Here is a 17,095-nt window from a genome sequence, read left to right on the forward strand (position 1 = left end):
CTAGTCCCATTTGCTAAAAATTAATGGTTCTCTCTTGTTCCGGGTTCTTGAAGTGCTTCTTCCCTCCTCATCTCCACAAAGCTCTGCCTGGCACTGGTATGCACAACACTCACAGTGGGAAATCCTCAGTGCCTCTAACATATGGAGGAAGAAAAAATTATGTGTTTGTAGAAGAGTTTAAAGGGAGCCATGAAAGCAGGGAGCTAAAAGTAAAGGCAGAGGAAAATACTGGACAAACAAACACCAGAAAACATAAACTCGGTGTTATACTTGGGAGTTGCCTTACTATTCATCTGCAATATCTCCACCAGCAAATGGTAGATATTTAGGTAGAATTCTAAAGAAATGGAGCTGCATACATACAAGATAGATAGTTGTGTCAGTTGTGTTCAGAACTGAAGCTTGCAGAAACGTTTCAGCCATTGACACCTTCCCCCAGTGCATCATTTTATGTGCACAACAGGTTTGGCATAGGGAAAGCAGGCACAGCTCTGCCTGCACTCTCCTGAAGACAGGGGGATTCCTCATTAAGTCAGCTCTAATGCTGTCCTGAGATTTGGCACTAAGCACGTGAATAAAGGAAAATACTGAAAATCAGTGGAGGAATGAATCTAGATGGACTGTATCCCAGAGCCTGCGAGAACCAGCTAATGAACAACTCCAATTACCTTTATAAATATCACAGACCTTGGGCAAACTCCCAGTACCATGAAATGCAAAGGTAACACAAAAGCGTTCGTAAGAATGCAGGCCAATTTCCTCCCAGCTAATTGAGTCATTTTTAAGCTCCTCAAGTGCGATGCACTGAAGTCACACAAGTAGCTTTAATAACTCTGTGTGAGAAACACCATTTGGATTTGGGGTTGAGACAAAATATCTGTTAAGTGTACGTTCACAGTCAATGACATATTCCTCAACATTCCCCATTCAGCAAAGCATATCAAGGGAGTGTTAAACCCCAGTTGGTCTTTAAAATTTGGCAGTCGAGGTCACAGCAGAGAGTGAAACCAGGAGAAACAAATGGGAGTGATTCGTCTGTGCTTTTAGTTACAGTGATGGAAACTCATTGAAACAAATCTGTGTCAGTGTTAATATTTGAAAACCAGCACTAATGTTGGAAAGGCAGCATATCGCATACTCTGATGAGATGAAAGGTGCTTAGGTGGAACTGACAGCTGAGTTGGGACCATGATGCTGAGAAGGAAGAAATCAAACACGATCACTTTTTGCACAGTTTCAGTATTAGCAGATGAAAGAAAAGCACCAGACTGAGCTGCATACGGGCAGATTCTCAGTTGGTTAAAAACTGCAGCTTCACTGGTCCATAAACTTAAAGAAAAGAGTGTGCTATAGGTGTCTGAAATAATCTTGTGACATGTAAGTACAAATTGGTTTGGACAGGAATGCTGCTGCAGAGATTGAGACTTGGCTAATGGACTGTAAACATCGGGCAATTGTTAATGGGAACATACGGGGCTGTGGGGAGGAGTTGTTCGGGGCACTGCAAGCAGAAATGCAAGGTTTGGATTTATTTAATATCTTCATTAATGAGCTTGGAGAGGGTGCAACCAGTGCGTTAATTAAACTAGCAGAAGAGACGAAACTAGAAGGTATAGAAATAATCGAAAATGACCTGGAGAGAGAGAAGTGTAGAGAGGAAATAACAAGGTAAGATGCAGCATGGGGAGAAAACAAAGCAATCTTGAGGAAAATAATCAAAAAGCAGCAGTATAGAGGGTGGGAGATACTTGGAAAGCAGTACAACTATGAGAGATTGAATAGAGCTAGCAGATGGCAAATTATGCTCAGTTTTAACTTTTATTTCTATTTTTACTACATCTTTTTTTTCTTTGCACCACTGCAGCTACACCTTTGCAATTCTCAGCTAAATGTAGTGCTGCAGGCTGGCACTGCTCTGCATGACTTATGCTTGTAATTCACTGCCATAAGCGGCTCTGAGACCATCCAAAAGCTCAGGGCTTTAACTGCAGTGATGCAGGGAAAGCTGCCTGAAACTGAAGCCCAGTATGGCCAAACACCAATAGGTGATGCTCTGCACCCAGCGTGTACTATTTAACCTATTTGCTGTTTTAGAAAGCAGTGATTGTACATCTGGTAAGTTGATAGCACATCCAAGGGCAGTTGCTAAACTTTTGTGGTGATGCTGCTTTGTGTGTGAGGGACCCAGTAAGTGGAGAGGCTCATGCACCAAGGCGTAACAGGGCAGCACAGAGACAGATGGCACCGTCCCACACAGCTGAGGTCATGTCTGCTGTATCCTGTGCATCAGCTATATTGGGAAGCAGTGTAGGGCAGCCCATAATTTTCCTTTTGTATCTGGGCACCACATCATGGGTGTTGCCACCACCAAACTGGTGTCAAGCCAGAGGTAAATAACGTGCTCAGTGCTAGACACCTGCACTTGCCAATGGGAAGACTTCCATTGACTGCAGTTCCTTGTTAAGAAAAAGAACATGGATCTTGTTCTAAGCAGGGACACATTTTTGCCTTATTATTACAACATGCAGTTCGTTTTGTCATCGTACCCATGCTTAAAGTCAGAGATGTGCCAAAGTATCTTTCTGACAATGGTCCTTTATGTTGCCAACTCTGAAGGTTTTTATAAGCTTTAAACGGCAGTAATACAACCTCACTCCCCCTCAAGTATGAGGATAAAATAGCTATTTTCAAACAGCTATAGAAAGCTGTAGCTATTCATTTTCTTATAATTGAACGTTAGTTCCATTGTTAATCTGAGCACATCTACAGATGCTGGCATCATTTGGGGGCTGCTTAATTTATTTACCAATAACAAATTGGTGAACAAATAATTTCCAGTCCAAAAATACAGTAAGCTTCCATCCCAGACGAACGTGCAATCATAAGTTTAGTGTCACAGTGGGATTTCTTTATATCTCTTTTTGAAAGGAAATACCTTCTTACAGAGAAAATAGATTCTTCATCTGTACATCTACATTCCCCTTGTAATCCTGCAAACAGCCATGTTGAATCTGTTGGAAAAACTCAATGCATAAAGCCTGGCTGGTGCTACCTTTGGCTTCAGTGTAGAGATTTTGTAAAAACATCAGGTAGGACAGTTTGTTTAATGTAATGCAATACGCAGATTGTTAAGAAAGATCCGACAGAAGGATTATTACAGTCTTTTAAGTCACTCATAGCTTGCAGTAAATACATGGGTCTCATAAGGTCCTTCTGACAGCTTTCCATCTTTGCAGCGCAGTTTGTAATGCATAGCTTGTGAGACACAGCAGTGCTGTGGCATCGGGTTGATCACAAGAAAGGGAGCATGTGGGTGGGCCAGACGTCATTTGTTTTCCTGGTGTTGAATTTTGCTGAGAGGTTATTTTAGTTATACGGTTTATTTTATTGAAACGCAATTATTATGCTAATTATTTCCAAATTTACTGGTTAATTATAATTCTGAGCTCTTTACCTTGGTGCTTCCAGAGGTGTACAAGCTGTGGGAAATGTTTCTTAATATATTTTTGCAAACCTAATTCATTTGGCTAATGTTCCTAGAGCACAAAAAGTAATGTCCTTTAACAAGAAGGCATGGCTAGCTCCATAAAGCGGCTGATCTGTATCGAAAAGGCATTTTGCTCATTCTGATTTCACTGCAAGAAACAAACGACTTTCAAAGAGCACAGAAGAAACTAAACATTGAATCTTGCATTCATTACACCATTGCACAATTCCCTTAAGCCTCCATTTTCCTGAGGGGTGAGGGGGAGTAACGGCCCTCCAACTTTTGCTACAGGATGCTGTTTCAGGAAAATTGGAAATGCTACTTTAGTTCGTTTCGGGCTAATTGTGCAGCTGAGTTCAGTGGGAATTCTGTCCCTGATTTCTGCAGATGCAGGATGCGCATGGGATTGATTTGGATGTTGCCAAGAGAAGTGGCTTGACTTCAGAGTTTCTGTTTGGTTCCGGACTTTTATTTTTGACCTTTGTCTATGTCTGCAGTGGATGACGAGGGTTAACAGTGACTGGAGTTGTGACCTTTTGTTCCTTAGTGCCTGTGCTCACTCTGTGAGGAAGAAAAAGGGGAGGATATGACATAACCCATTGTCCAACATTCTAAACAAGCTTGAAGATGGAAACTTGGGGAGCTAGAGCTAGATGGGGTGGTTTGAACCTCTTTGAGAAGGTCACCCAACTTTTTCTTTCTTTTTACCTTTTTAAAGGGGAAAGTGTCATGGGTGGAAAGTGGAAGAGATGAAATATCACTTGGCGAAAGACAGTGGGGAAACTGTTGAGCTGGGGAGAAATCTTTGCCCCGCTGACTTCATGGGGACTGCAGTGCTGTGTAATTGGTGATAAACCTATAAAACTTTTGGGAAACCCACTGACTCTTCCCTCACAACACCTCCAAAACAGAAAACAGAAATTTGGAGCTCTATGCAAGCACTGAGGTCTGCATGATAAATTTAAGGAAATCTTGTCATTGCCCGTCACCCTGTGCAAACTACATTCACTAGACAGCCTTTTTTTTTTTTCCTGCTATCAGTTATATGTATATCAGATGCTTTTTGAAGCTTCCTTCTCACACTACCTTGCTGAAAACAACAGGGAATTCCTTTTAATTGGGCATGGAGAGATCTTTTCTAAGTGAAGTTTTGAATTTTTCATGATTGTTTATTGAAAATTGAAACATTTGATCTGTTTATGCGTGTAGGAAATGTTTATACAGCTTTTACATGCAGCTGTAGGATGGGAGTAGTACTGAAAGTCCCATACTGTTACACGTGATGATATTTTGATACATCTGGGAGAATGTAAGCAAGTAGGTCAGTGGATTATGACTCAATGATTTGGAGCAGAGGCAGAATTTGGGGGAGTAGTGGCAAGGCTTTGCTGGAGAAAAAGCAACAAATGGAAAATATGAATGATGACTTTGGCTAAAAATATCAGTGGTAAAAGCGGAACAAAATTAAATGTATGCATATGGCCCAATGCAATCAAGTTTAACACGTCTAATGCTTGGCTTTACCTTGGGAAAAACAGCCTGTGCGTGTATGTCACTGTTTGAGTTCCAGACAAAGAGCAGCACGTGAGGGGATAGCAACAAATTTTTTGTTAGCGTGTTTCAGTTCTAACTAATTGCTAATGTAACAGCAAGAGTGCTAAGTGATTCTTTATGCATTTCTGTTAATATTGAAATACTCAGTTCTCTGCTGCGCTCAGCATAGGCATGTTATTCACTGGTAAGATTGGACCTTTTGATTAGTTGACAGATCACACGTAATGTAGAAAGCTGCTGGTGTTTTACATTCTCTTAAAACTATATCCATCCTGGTCCATCTCAAATTCCAGTTTGACAAGGCAGAGCTCCCAGGTTACAGGAAGCTTTTCATATGTTAGTCGTATGGGAGAAGCTGAAGTTGAGCCTGCTTTTGAACAATCCACTGGGATCTGTTAGTGCATGCTGCTGGCGTATCTTCTGCAATAAAGTTCCTGAATTGAGGTCAGTGGTGAATAGACCAGAAAAAAATGAATGATATCAAACATGTTGTGATGGTATGGCTCATCCAGGAAGGATGGAAGCAGGTAAAAATATTTGATTGATGCACGATGAGTTTCTAGTTGTTCATTGAATGGACCCTTTTTTTCTAACCACCGCACACAGGTTTTCACAATAGCTAAGTTTCTGGTCTCAGTTCTGCAACAACCAGAATCTTCTTTCTTTTGAAGAGGTGATGGGACCGTAACGAGAGCCTGAAATCCATTTCTCTCAGTGTTTAAAATACAGCTGAGAATGTCAGCTTAGTTACTGACAACACAGATAAGTCCCTACAAAGGCAACTTTCCCTTTGGTACTGACAAGTACAGGTGGGAGCACCAGTGGGTGCAGCTGAGTGTTTTCATCCTGCAGTGACTCCAGCAAGGTCAGCTTGTTGGGAGCCTCTGACCTTGGCGGTGTCTCTCGTATAGTGCTGGGAATACTGTCCAAAAGGAAAGCTGTTGGCCATCTCTGCGCTGTCACAGTAAGGCCGAGCAGGGCAAGAGCCAGGGTGATAGCTCTGAATGAAATGCACAGGGAGATGTAACCACAGAGCTTCTCTTCTCACACAGAGCGTGCATCAGTATGTGTACGTTTCTATAATTTGCTGCTGCCTAATTTTCCTTCTTCAAAATATCAGGCAATTTCTAGGGCCAGTCAACCTAATCAGTTATTTATTAAAATGAGACAGACAATAAGTTTGTACAGGGAAACGTGCCGACAGTGCGCATTGATCACAATGATTTAGGACTGTACTGCCTCCGCAGTTTTTCCAGAGACAAATTCCTTGCAGCTAATTGCATTATAAATTCTCTTAAACCCTTTTCAGAAGGTATTTCCCAAAGATATAAGCCCTCAATAAAACAAAACAAAACAAAAAAAAAGCCAAGAATGAAAACGATAAGAGCAAAGGAAAAGTTGTGGGTTTTTTTTTTCCCCTAATGAAATGTTATACAAAAGTAAGACAAGAGATAAAAAAAAAAAATATGCAAATAGCGTTAATTAAATGCTAAGTCTGCTGTAAGGGACTGGTCTTAAACACCGTGGGACTTGTTGGAATTCACACAGATTTTCCAGTTGAAAGCCAAGAAAGATGAATCCTGAGGTTTTTGTCTTCAGGTCGAGATGGTTTGTGCCATCCCAGGTCAGGATTTTGATGCCAACAAATCTCAAATTTGAGAGGTTGTAATTCTGACCTCTCTTGAGTCTTAACTCTGCCAAAAAGGGAGCCAGGCAAGTCCAGGACCGCCTCTGGGTGTGCCCAGGGAGTGTGGCAGTGGGGATCAGCCTGTCCTCTTGCCGTGGTAGTCCGTGGCCATTGGGTCACACTGCCTTTAGTGGGCATCCTGAGCTAGAGACGCTGATAGGAATTCTTAGACATCATGTACAAACACTTGTTTGTTTTCCAGAGAGCAGTTCCCCCAGACTCAGTGACAGTACTTAGCAAAATGAGTTTTTGCAGGCGATCTCAATCATTTTTATCAAGCTGGGTCAGAAAACACTGAAGCACAGAGAAGTTAATTGAATTTCCCAAGGAAGCATAGAAAGCAACAGAAAACTGAAACCGGCTTCCTTGTTTGCCAGCCTCCAGCACAAACCAGCAGACTGTTGCCTACACTATTTTAATATTTCTTTGGGTGACTGGGAGCAAAGCATGACATTTCTTTTCTTCCTTTCATATTGAAAGGCAGAAATTCTCATTCCTTCAAAGTATTTGTCATTTTGAACATGCTTGTACAAATTCTCTCTTAACTCCTACAAATGCTGTGCTGTAGGTCCAGGCATGGAAAGATCCCAGTCAGACCAGGAGGAGGCTGGATCTCCTCCTGTTTCCACATACAAGATGTTTCATGTAATGCCTGTTCCATAGAAGTTTTTCAGCTATTCAGTAATTAAAGTGTCTTTATCAGGGTACTTTTGCCACAGGGAAGTCTTTCCTCTTTATATCTTACATAAAATGGGGAGGCACAGTTCCCATGGTAGCTGTAGAGACTGATATTGGATTAGAAGAAGGTATCTTCTTTTCTTCCTCCTCCTCTCCCGCTCCCCATGCAGTAAAATTGCTTGATTAAATAGAAACTGGGGCTTGAGCTGGGTTGAGAGTGAGCTGTTTGTGGAACTAAGGTGCAGTGGCTTCCCCAGAAGTACCGGGGTAGCAGAACAGCCATTAGATCCTGGACTGGGCACCTCATCTGACTCTCCATCTCTCTGCTCCAGACAGGAGATGCGCTCATACCTTCCCTAAATGTGCTGTGCCTCGATCACGAGGATGCTGTAGCAAACAAAGCCTGTGTTGACCCTCAAATCAAAGCAGTGAGTTCCCTACTGTACTGCATGGCAAACCTTAAAGATGTGCATAGGAACACTATAGGTCAGAGACAAGAAGTTGAAGCCAGGAGCTTGTTGAAAAATGTTGTTAGAAATGTCTACAACCGAAGTTATAGACTGTAAAGATGAAAGAGAAAGCTTCATACAATCACTGCTTCTTCCAAAATGGGATTTTATCCTTGTCCCTAGGAAAAGCCTGGCATAGCAATGGGTTTTAATCTGGGGATAGGGGGGGATGCTGGTGTGAAAAGTAACAGTAATTCTTGCAAAAATCAAAGGGGGGAGGAAGGGAGGGGGAAAAACCCCTCTACATTTTTATGTTAAAGGGGTGTTTCTGGTTCTTCTTTTTATGCTGCTGTTGACAACACTTGTTTCATGGTTGTTGAAGTATTTTAAGTCATTTTAGTTTTTCCAAAAGTGACCATGATTTGTTACTTGTACTGTAGCTGACAGAAGTGACACACTTAATATCGGGGGGTCCAAACCTGGATATCTACCAATGGAGATGGAGATCAGGTAAATGCACACCTGCTCTGCCAAAGAGAAAAAGCTGCCGTTTGGCAGTTGTTTGAGAGGGAACTGCAGGCCGTAACGTGAGCGTTTTGAAAGAGGTTAGATTGAGCACTACCATTAACCACCAAGGTCGTGTAGGCCCAGCGTGGTTCTGTGTGACGTTGACATTCAGACAACATGCCATCCACCCGGAGACTGCGGGTCTCTGCAGAGGGCTCTGGGTCATGGCCCTAGCAGTAGCTGAGCATAGATGGAACACAGTGAGGAGACCTGGCCGGAGCTGTGGTCCCTGCAGACTGCCCCATAATGACCTCAAGGGGCCATCTTACTCTCCCAGCTGGAGGGAAGGCAGTGGTGGCTGCAGCAGAGGCTATGCTGAAGAAGGCAGGTGAGAGGGAGGTGTCTGCAGGTAGAAAGCAGTAACTGCGTCACACCGTGGCCATGCCTGTCATTCCCTCTTTTCTTTTACAGACACTTAACAAGAACAACTTGATACCAGATGACAGGACCAACTTCTACCCCTTGCAGCAAACCAACGTGTACACGACAACCTACTATCCCAGTACATTGAATAAATATGACTACAGACCGGAGGCCTCTCCTGGAAGGACCTTTACCAACAGCTGATGATGGACAGATCCTGCAGGACTACATCACTTCCTATATGAATTTTTTTTATTGATTTCGTGGACCAAATACTGGCCCAGCCTCTAGATGTAAATATTGTACAGTAGGGTCTTTTTTTTTCCTTTGGTTAATTGTATTTCTTGTAAACAGCACATCTCCTTACAAGGACATGGACCGTTCTGCAGAGCTTTTGTGGCTGTTTGGTTGGAGATGGCTCTCACTACTGCAACTGTTTATGGCTGGAAGATCAGCATCACTGTCCAAGGCTGATGTCAAGTAGCTGGCTGTGGCCGTGCCACCACGCAGCAGTATGAGTGCATGTGGAGTGACACAGGAGGCGGCCTCCTGGGGCAAGGAGATCCTTCCTGGGACAGAGGAGCAACAGGGCGTAAGATGATGCACAGCGCATGGAACCGACCACGCAGGACTCCGTCGTGCCAACAACTTGAAGAACGTTTTCCTTTTCATTTCCTTTTTTAATTTTGATTAATTTTTTTTACAGTTTCTGCAGGAAAAAAAAAAAAAAGAAAAAAGAAAAAAAAACTAACTTTCTAGGGCAACGTTCCTGTATCTTCAACAGAATCTTTTCATACTGCAGGAAATAATCTCCACCGCCTTCTTTGGTAATATGCAATTGAGCTGGTAAGAAACAACATACAAATAAAGTGCATTACCCAAAGAAGCTTTCTAGAATGTTTCCAGTCTTAATTCAAAGGAAATTATACTGGCAGTGAGATACTGAGGAAAGTAAACGTTGGAATAACATCGGAGACATGAACTTGGGAGTGCCTAGCAAACAAAGATGTTTGTATCACTGGAAAAAAAAAAAGATGATTGCCGCACAAGAGCCATAGGCTTTTTTTCTTCCATTCTTTCATTTTGCTTCTGACACAGTGTTAACTCTTTTTGTTCTAGCTTTGATCCTGATTGTGTCCGCAAGGAAAGACAACATTGGAGGCCGTGCTCTTCTCTGTGGGAAATCACCATGCTTTGGGCTAATTTTTACTCTTCTTTTATTGTCTGTTTTTAGTTTGTATACTTTTCAAAGAGTGAATAATTCTGACTTTAAAGGGGAGAGTGTTTTGTAAGGAATGTTTCCATAGTCTGACGTGACCCAGAAAGTCTGCTGCACATTCTTATAGCGTCTTCCAGTCAGTACTCTATGAAATAGTAACACAGCTGAGTAATGTGCATTGTTTGCCAATATTTCCTTAATTTTTCTGAACAAAACCAACCCAACAAACAACTGCTGCTGCAGCTATTGAAGTGAATTGGGGCAGTAGCGTTATTAAACAATATATACAGCCTTGAAATGTAATTTTGTGTACGTGTGTGACTGTGTCTATGAGAACTGTATTATTTTAATGCAGAAGCCATGTTGTTTACAGCCAGATGTTTGTCTGACATAATTGTTTGGCAAAAAGGAAACTTATTGCTGGTGCTTAATGTACAATTACATCAAACGTGTTAGCAAAGTGAACAAGTCCACCACTGTTATCATTCAGTGTTTCTAAATATTTATAACGAACTCCTGATGCTAAGGATTTTAGAATGTTGCAATACCAAGCATGAGATAAAAGTACACCCCGAAATGCGCATGAGCTCCACGTAGTCCTGAGCTTGGATGTGTTGTCTGCATCTTACCCGGACGACTGCCATGCCCACGCATGGCTGTCAGCTCAGCTGTGTACTGAGTGTTTTGTCTTTGCTTTCTTTCAGATTTTGCCATAAGCCAACAGTTTCTCAGTGCTGTTCCTTTGCAGTTGCTTGTTGGAGGTCTGGCCGGGGCCATGTGTTCTTCTCTTTCATGCAGGTAGCCAGTAGGAAATGAAGAAAGGCTCATACAAGTGCATTGCTTTTCCTGCAAGGAAAAGCCAACATGGCTCTATAAGCCTGTGTTACGATTGTTTGACCGGAAGGCAAGCATAAAGTAGCCTCCCACTTTTAAATTTCTTTTTTTTTTTTTTACTTCAGTTTGCAGTGATTGAAGGCTGTAGGATATTTGTAATGAAGTGGGGTTATTTGCACTGCCTCAAGGATGCCTTAGGCTTGGTGCTTATCATTTCCAGCAGCTGTTCTGAATCAGCAGCTCACCTTGCTTCTGTTTCAGCTTCACCAGGTGAAAGAGAGGGAATCAAACTGCCTACTCCCCACAAAACACTGGAAATCTTGGCTGTAAGTCACTCCAACAAACACGTGGCCCATGGGCTGAATGCGTTTGCTTTGGACTGCCTGGCTGGAATTCTTCAGCTCCCAGTGGAGGAGTCAGAAGAAGATGGGGCTCCCACAGTCATGCTCACTGTTGTGAAATTTGAGCCACCTTTGAGCTTCCCTTTCAGCACCGACACATTCTGCCGTCATCGTGCACATCACAGAATTGCAGCTGGAGTTTAGGGGATGTGAGTGAGTCAAATCTTGCAATTTTTTTTTTCATTTTCCATTTTTCCTTTATGTTTTTTTTTTTCCTTCACTTTAAGCATTTTTCCATGCTTGGCTTTTTTCCCCAAAGAAAGCTCCCATGTAGCAGTTGAAGTTACTTAAATGTTCAGCTCACCAAGATAGGTCATTACTGCCATTGTGCTCAGAAGGTGGATATTTTGTCAGCTATTGGAGGACAGATGCTTTAAGGGTAGCACATATGGTTACCACTTCATTGAAATGCTCCTTCTTACCAGCCCTCTAAATGGACCTAGTTCTTCTCATGCAATGGGCAGTCACAGCAAGGGTCTGTTGGCTCCATTTGAGCAGAATGCAGAAGCCAGGAGAGAAAAAGAGAGAAATCAGAGCACTTATTACTCAATTACTGTTTGCATGAGGGTGCAGTTATTTAAGGACCATGTTAATGTGATGTGAGGGTTGCATTTTGTTACGAACTCTCTAATGTGTGGCAGGTTAACAATACAAATACATGACATTCTTGCTGTCCAAGTAATACAGCAGTTTGATCACTAGATCTGCAGTATCTGAGCAGGTTGGACTCCTCCTGGTTGCTGCTAGAGTTTAAGAGTTCCTAAATTCAGCTTGAACTACACTGGAAATGCACTTAATTGGGACGCACTGCTTCCCAATGAAACCATCCAGCTCTCCTTTTTCTTTCACTTCTGAGAAAAGAGGAGACCCTGGGTGGTCACAGGGTTGGTCTGGAGCCATTGGTTCTGGGGAGGATTCAGGCATACAGCGCACAAAACTCAATGGACAAAAGACAGTGGAAGTCTGACAGCCCAACTTTCAGCAGAAACACCTATAGTGGGATGTTCCACACCCAAATATGTGAACTGTATAGCTAGTGTAGGAGAAGAACGTGTAGTGTGCTACCACCACTGTTCTTAATGCCTTACTTGTAGAAAAACAGATAACAGAGTTTGCTTTTGGAAATCAACAGAGAGCAGGAACGGAGTGCACATCTGATGCAGATAATTTGATGTCCCCAATGTTAATCTGATGCTGAGTCCACCTGGGAAGGAAATTGCTGTCCACTGAGATTGATTTATTCTTTATACCAAATGTAGTGGGGGGAAGAGTTTTATATATATATAAATATATATATAAAATGTAAATGTAAAGTTTGTGTAACAACTTGCTCTTTTTTTGTAATAGTGTATACATCTATCAGTGGATAGGTACAGTATATATTTATAATATATACACACTATATATATATAGCAAAATGCCTGCAGAGGAAAATTAAAATAAGAAAGGCAGTGCTGGTATTCAAATGCCACAGGGACAAACTGAAGGAAAAAAAAAGTACAAATCTAGTGTCCTTTCCATTAGGGGGTGACAAAATATGATTTTGAGGTAAATGAAATATAATTTTTTAATTGAAAAGAAAATTGATTTTTCTAGTTAGAGTGCTCATTCTCCCCTAAATCATTCTGGTTAAGAATGACTGAGTAAAGGATTCTCGTTACTGCTTATATTTTCTGAATAAGCCTCCTGAATCTCTCATGTGTATCACTCTGTTGCTTTTGTAATTATAAGTAGGGAGTAATTGTGCAAAGAAAATTAAAATAGCAAGTAGAGTAACAAATAATGTACCATTAGAGTAAAGCATAAACTACTAGAACTGGAACAATGTCATCTTCCATGTTAAAGAAGTTAGCAATTGCTTTCTGAGTTATTGATCAGCATTATGAAACTGGCCTTATGGGGACACAAAGAAGTTTAATGCAAAATTCAGGGTCGAAAAACCCTGAAAACCAATGGCTTTTGGTTTCAGAGGGCTCCAAACAAGGCTGTGGTGCGGGGGCAGCACCCTATGGCTGGGTACCCCTTCTGAGGAAGGACTGGACTCGTATGGGGGATTCTTCCCTTTCAGCTTGTAAGGAGAAAACCTGAGAAGGCTGCAAGGGCAGGTTTGGGCTGGGTGAGCAAACCCACAGGTTTCGGTGCTGTGCTATCGCCTTCAGAAGCAACCACAAAACCCCTTGTGGGGAATGGGTCCTTGTGGGGTCATCTAGCCTCAACCCTTTTGCCCTGAATTCCTCCCTTTGGGCCACTGCTTCTGTTCTGCTTCAGCTGCAAACCCGGTCCTGCCATGGGAGGTGCATGTGCAGTTTAAGAGCAGCATTTGGCTTTCCATAGTCCCCATCCCGCTTTGTTTTGAAACCAACCCATTGCAAGAAACACAAATGCCATGAGGCTGCAGCCCCGCTCCCACAGAGGCTTCAGGGTGTGTGAAGAGTGAGATGGGGCTGAGTGAGTGATGGAGGTGGGGCACAACGGGGACAGGGCTGGGGAGAGATGCGAATGGAACTCTTGTCCCAAACAGAAAACCTGGAACATGTCGCTGGACTCTGCAGTGGAGGCACATCACCCTTCCTATGCAATTGAACTCGATGGTACTTTAGAATAAAGGTGACCTAGACTGTAATCACTGCCTTTAGACACTGTGAATTTTTTTGGGGTACTCTGTATTTTTATATATTGTACAATGTAAAGAATAATTCAGAAATAAAACAGAACAACCTGGCGTGCTTGTGGGTTATTTCCCTGCTGTGGGGAGCTGCTTTCTGCATGAGGCGCCCAATGGGGTGAGAGCAAAACTCACCCCGAGTGCAGATACCAAACTTGGGGACATGGGGAGCAGGGCATGCAGCCGTTGCAGGCTGGGCGTGCTGCAGCTGCTCCTCATCCCCTGCACTGAGATGCGAAGGGTTCCAGAAATCAGGGGGGACACGCTCTGATTGAAGGATGATCATGGCCTCTCACTGCGGGATGTTATAGCTCCGCTTGCATTTATTAATCAAAGTTAAGACCATGAAAAGTGACAGAGTCAGGAACATTTTAGTTTATGTTCCGATGCAGCTCGAGACTTATATTGAAATTTTATACAGAAAATTACACCATAATGTCATAAAAAATAGATTGGATTACTAATAACCTGAAACGTGCTGCACCTGCATACATAATACTTTAATCCTACTAAATCATAAGCTATCATTTGGGTGTTTTCATGTTCTCAAGTGTGCATACAGGAATTTCTTTTCAATGCAGACCATTAAAAAGTAATTGAGAGGCACAAGATCAGTAAAAATAAACTTGCTGTGAATAAGATGATTGATTTTTTTATCCAGTTTGCACCAAAACACAGAGGGGGCACTTCTGAATGGTTTTGTTATGTATCAAGACACCTCTGCGCACAATTAGAGCAAAGCAGCACGTCGGAGCCCACTTTCAATTTCCTTGAAATCTGTCTACCGCAACATTTTTTCCTAGGTGATAATTTGATTCATTAACATAACAGCTTCACTTGCAGCCCTGGCACAGTTTGCTCTCCCACCATCACTCCACATCCCAGCTGTACCAGTTTAGTTTTCAAGTTCTTACCAGTGTAGGAAGCAGGGGTGCTCCACATTCAGTGCAGAGGCTTTGCTTGGAGCAGCAGCTGTAGAATGTCCCAGCACAGGGCTGCTTGGGGCTGAGCACGAAGAACACCAACAAAGGAGAAAACAGAAGGCTCGGTGCACTCCATTTCTACGTGCCCTCCAAGCACCCTGCCAGAAATGCTCTGGGGGGGTAGAAGATCACCCCCCCACACACACACCCTGTCCCTCTGCATAAATCCCTTTTGCTGTTTCCCTCTTCCCCCCTCCCCCCCCAACAGGGAATTCTGCTGAGTGCTTTGTAACCACTGCAAAATGGGTGAGTAAAGGTGTGTTAGCACCAAATGACATTATCAACAAACTGTGCCAGACCAACCTGGTGTCCTCCGCTGAAGAGGCCCCCGAGTCCTGCCTCTGCTTCCTGTAGGGACAGCTGTGGCAGTCAAAGAGGTCTGCAATGACACTCACAGTGCCTACAGGTCTATGGGATGGCTCCAGGGGGTTCTGCATCTGACCTCGCTCCCATGTTGTCCATCCCAAACTTCTGGTCAGAGGCCCCAGCCCACAAACTCCTTCCTGCACAGTTCCCAGTGCTTCTCCCTCTCCAGTGTACGTGCAAGACTGCATGCTCTCAAACACACAGCTCAATTACCAAAGGCTTTGGAGAGTCATTAAAAATGCTGTTTTGCTAACAGCTGAAATGCATTTTGACATGTTTTCTTTAGTTCATTCATAGAACTTCACTCGTGTGGAATTGTCACTGCACTCTGCTTAGCAGCCAAGCTTCGGTTAATCACAGCAAGGCAGCTTTCAGGACTGCCCCACTCCACTTCCAAACACCAAAGCCCCACCACAACCATCTCACCTCATTCCTAGCACTGAGGTGAGGACAAGCAGTGCCCTCCTCCAGTCATCAGACATGGGGAGAACCACAGAGCCCACAGCCATTGCCCACTGCTGGGGGAACTGCAGAGTGCTCCACTTCTCTGCACCGGGTAATGAACCACCTCCAGCAGCACCGTTTGATATTTCTGTGATGTGAAGCATCAATGGCCACGGAGAAAATCATCCCCATCTCTGCAGTATTTAATTTACTGTCACAAGCAAGCGCTGCGCATGAGAGGCAAAGCACTGATGCGCTCTTATTGCTCTGGCAGCAGCCACGTTATTGTTTTCTGCTTTCAACATTTCTTAGCAACCACAAATTTTTCATAGGGCTCTTCACAGAAATTCTCTTTTTGCTGCACCCCATTTACATGCTCATATTGCTGTTGGCTTCACTTGGACTGGGACCTCCTCATGCTGTGGGGTGGCCACGTGGCAGATGCCAATGGCTGGAAAGATTAAATAAAAAGCGGGCAAAACATCTCCCTGAGCAAGGCCGAGCAGAGAGGGCTTGCCAGCTCAGGTCTGAGCCACACCCTGGCCCTGATCCCTCCAGCACAGACTGCTGCAGCACCGTGGCAATAAATGCGCCTGGGAGCAGTGTGGCCTCCAGCTCCCATATATAGGCTGGAAAGAGGTTGCTGCTAAGAATAGCTGGGCCCAGCTCCTCCCCACCACTGAGGCTAACAGAGCTCTTCCCGACACTGAGAGGAGGTGATGCTATTTTAAACTTGTCCGTGGCTGGGATGTTATTGAAGAGCCAGTCCTAGAACATAAACACGGATCCCAGTTGGGTCTTGTTTCAATCAGGTGAAGAATAAACATGAGCAAAGGGATGATGAAGGGTGGCCCTTCCAAAATAGCAAACCAGACGGCTCCCAGCATCTTGAGACAGGAAACCAGAAACAGAAGGTGATCTCTGCCCCCAGGGATGGGGCTCAGCCCTTCACACTGAGGATGCTCCACTGTGCAGCGGTACCTGCAGTACTTTTCATTGATTTTATAGCAGAAATAAGTGATTCCCTCGGGGAGCCGTATGAATTAATGAACACTGATGGCAGCACAGCTGAGTGACTTCTTTAATGTGCAACAAGCAGTACGTAAAGAGACACGCACATCACGGCGAGATTCCAGTGTTAAACAATACAGAGGGCGTGTTACGCTGACAGGTACATGGTGGCTTAAACATTATTTTCTGCAAAATAAAAAGTATTTCACATCAGAATATCACATACAAAAAGTAGAATTTGCCCTAAAATAAAGTTATATTAACCCATATTAAAAAATTACAAAAGTAAAATGCATGCCAACTGCAGTGAAGTGGGTCGCAGCAGGAGTGCAGCTCAGGACAGAAGGGCCACAGGGCTCAGGGCAGCCCACCCAGCACATCCCTTTC

At 43.4% G+C, this 17,095-nt stretch overlaps 1 protein-coding gene across 1 annotated transcript in view; it reads left to right on the forward strand.

Annotated features, from left to right (window-relative positions):
• Nucleotides 1-8,989, forward strand: part of SEMA5B (semaphorin 5B) — a gene marked incomplete at both ends in the record, with an annotated part of 123,950 nt that extends 114,961 nt beyond the window's left edge. Inside the window, one exon of the mRNA XM_079539334.1 lies at nt 8,834-8,989. Within this exon, the coding sequence (XP_079395460.1) occupies nt 8,834-8,989 (156 nt within the window). The remainder of the gene's footprint in view (nt 1-8,833) is intronic.
• Between the last annotated feature and the right edge of the window lie 8,106 nt (nt 8,990-17,095).

The sequence above is a fragment of the Tetrao urogallus genome (assembly GCF_951394365.1).
Source record: "Tetrao urogallus genome assembly, chromosome: 8".
Taxonomy (NCBI): Eukaryota; Metazoa; Chordata; class Aves; order Galliformes; family Phasianidae; genus Tetrao; species Tetrao urogallus.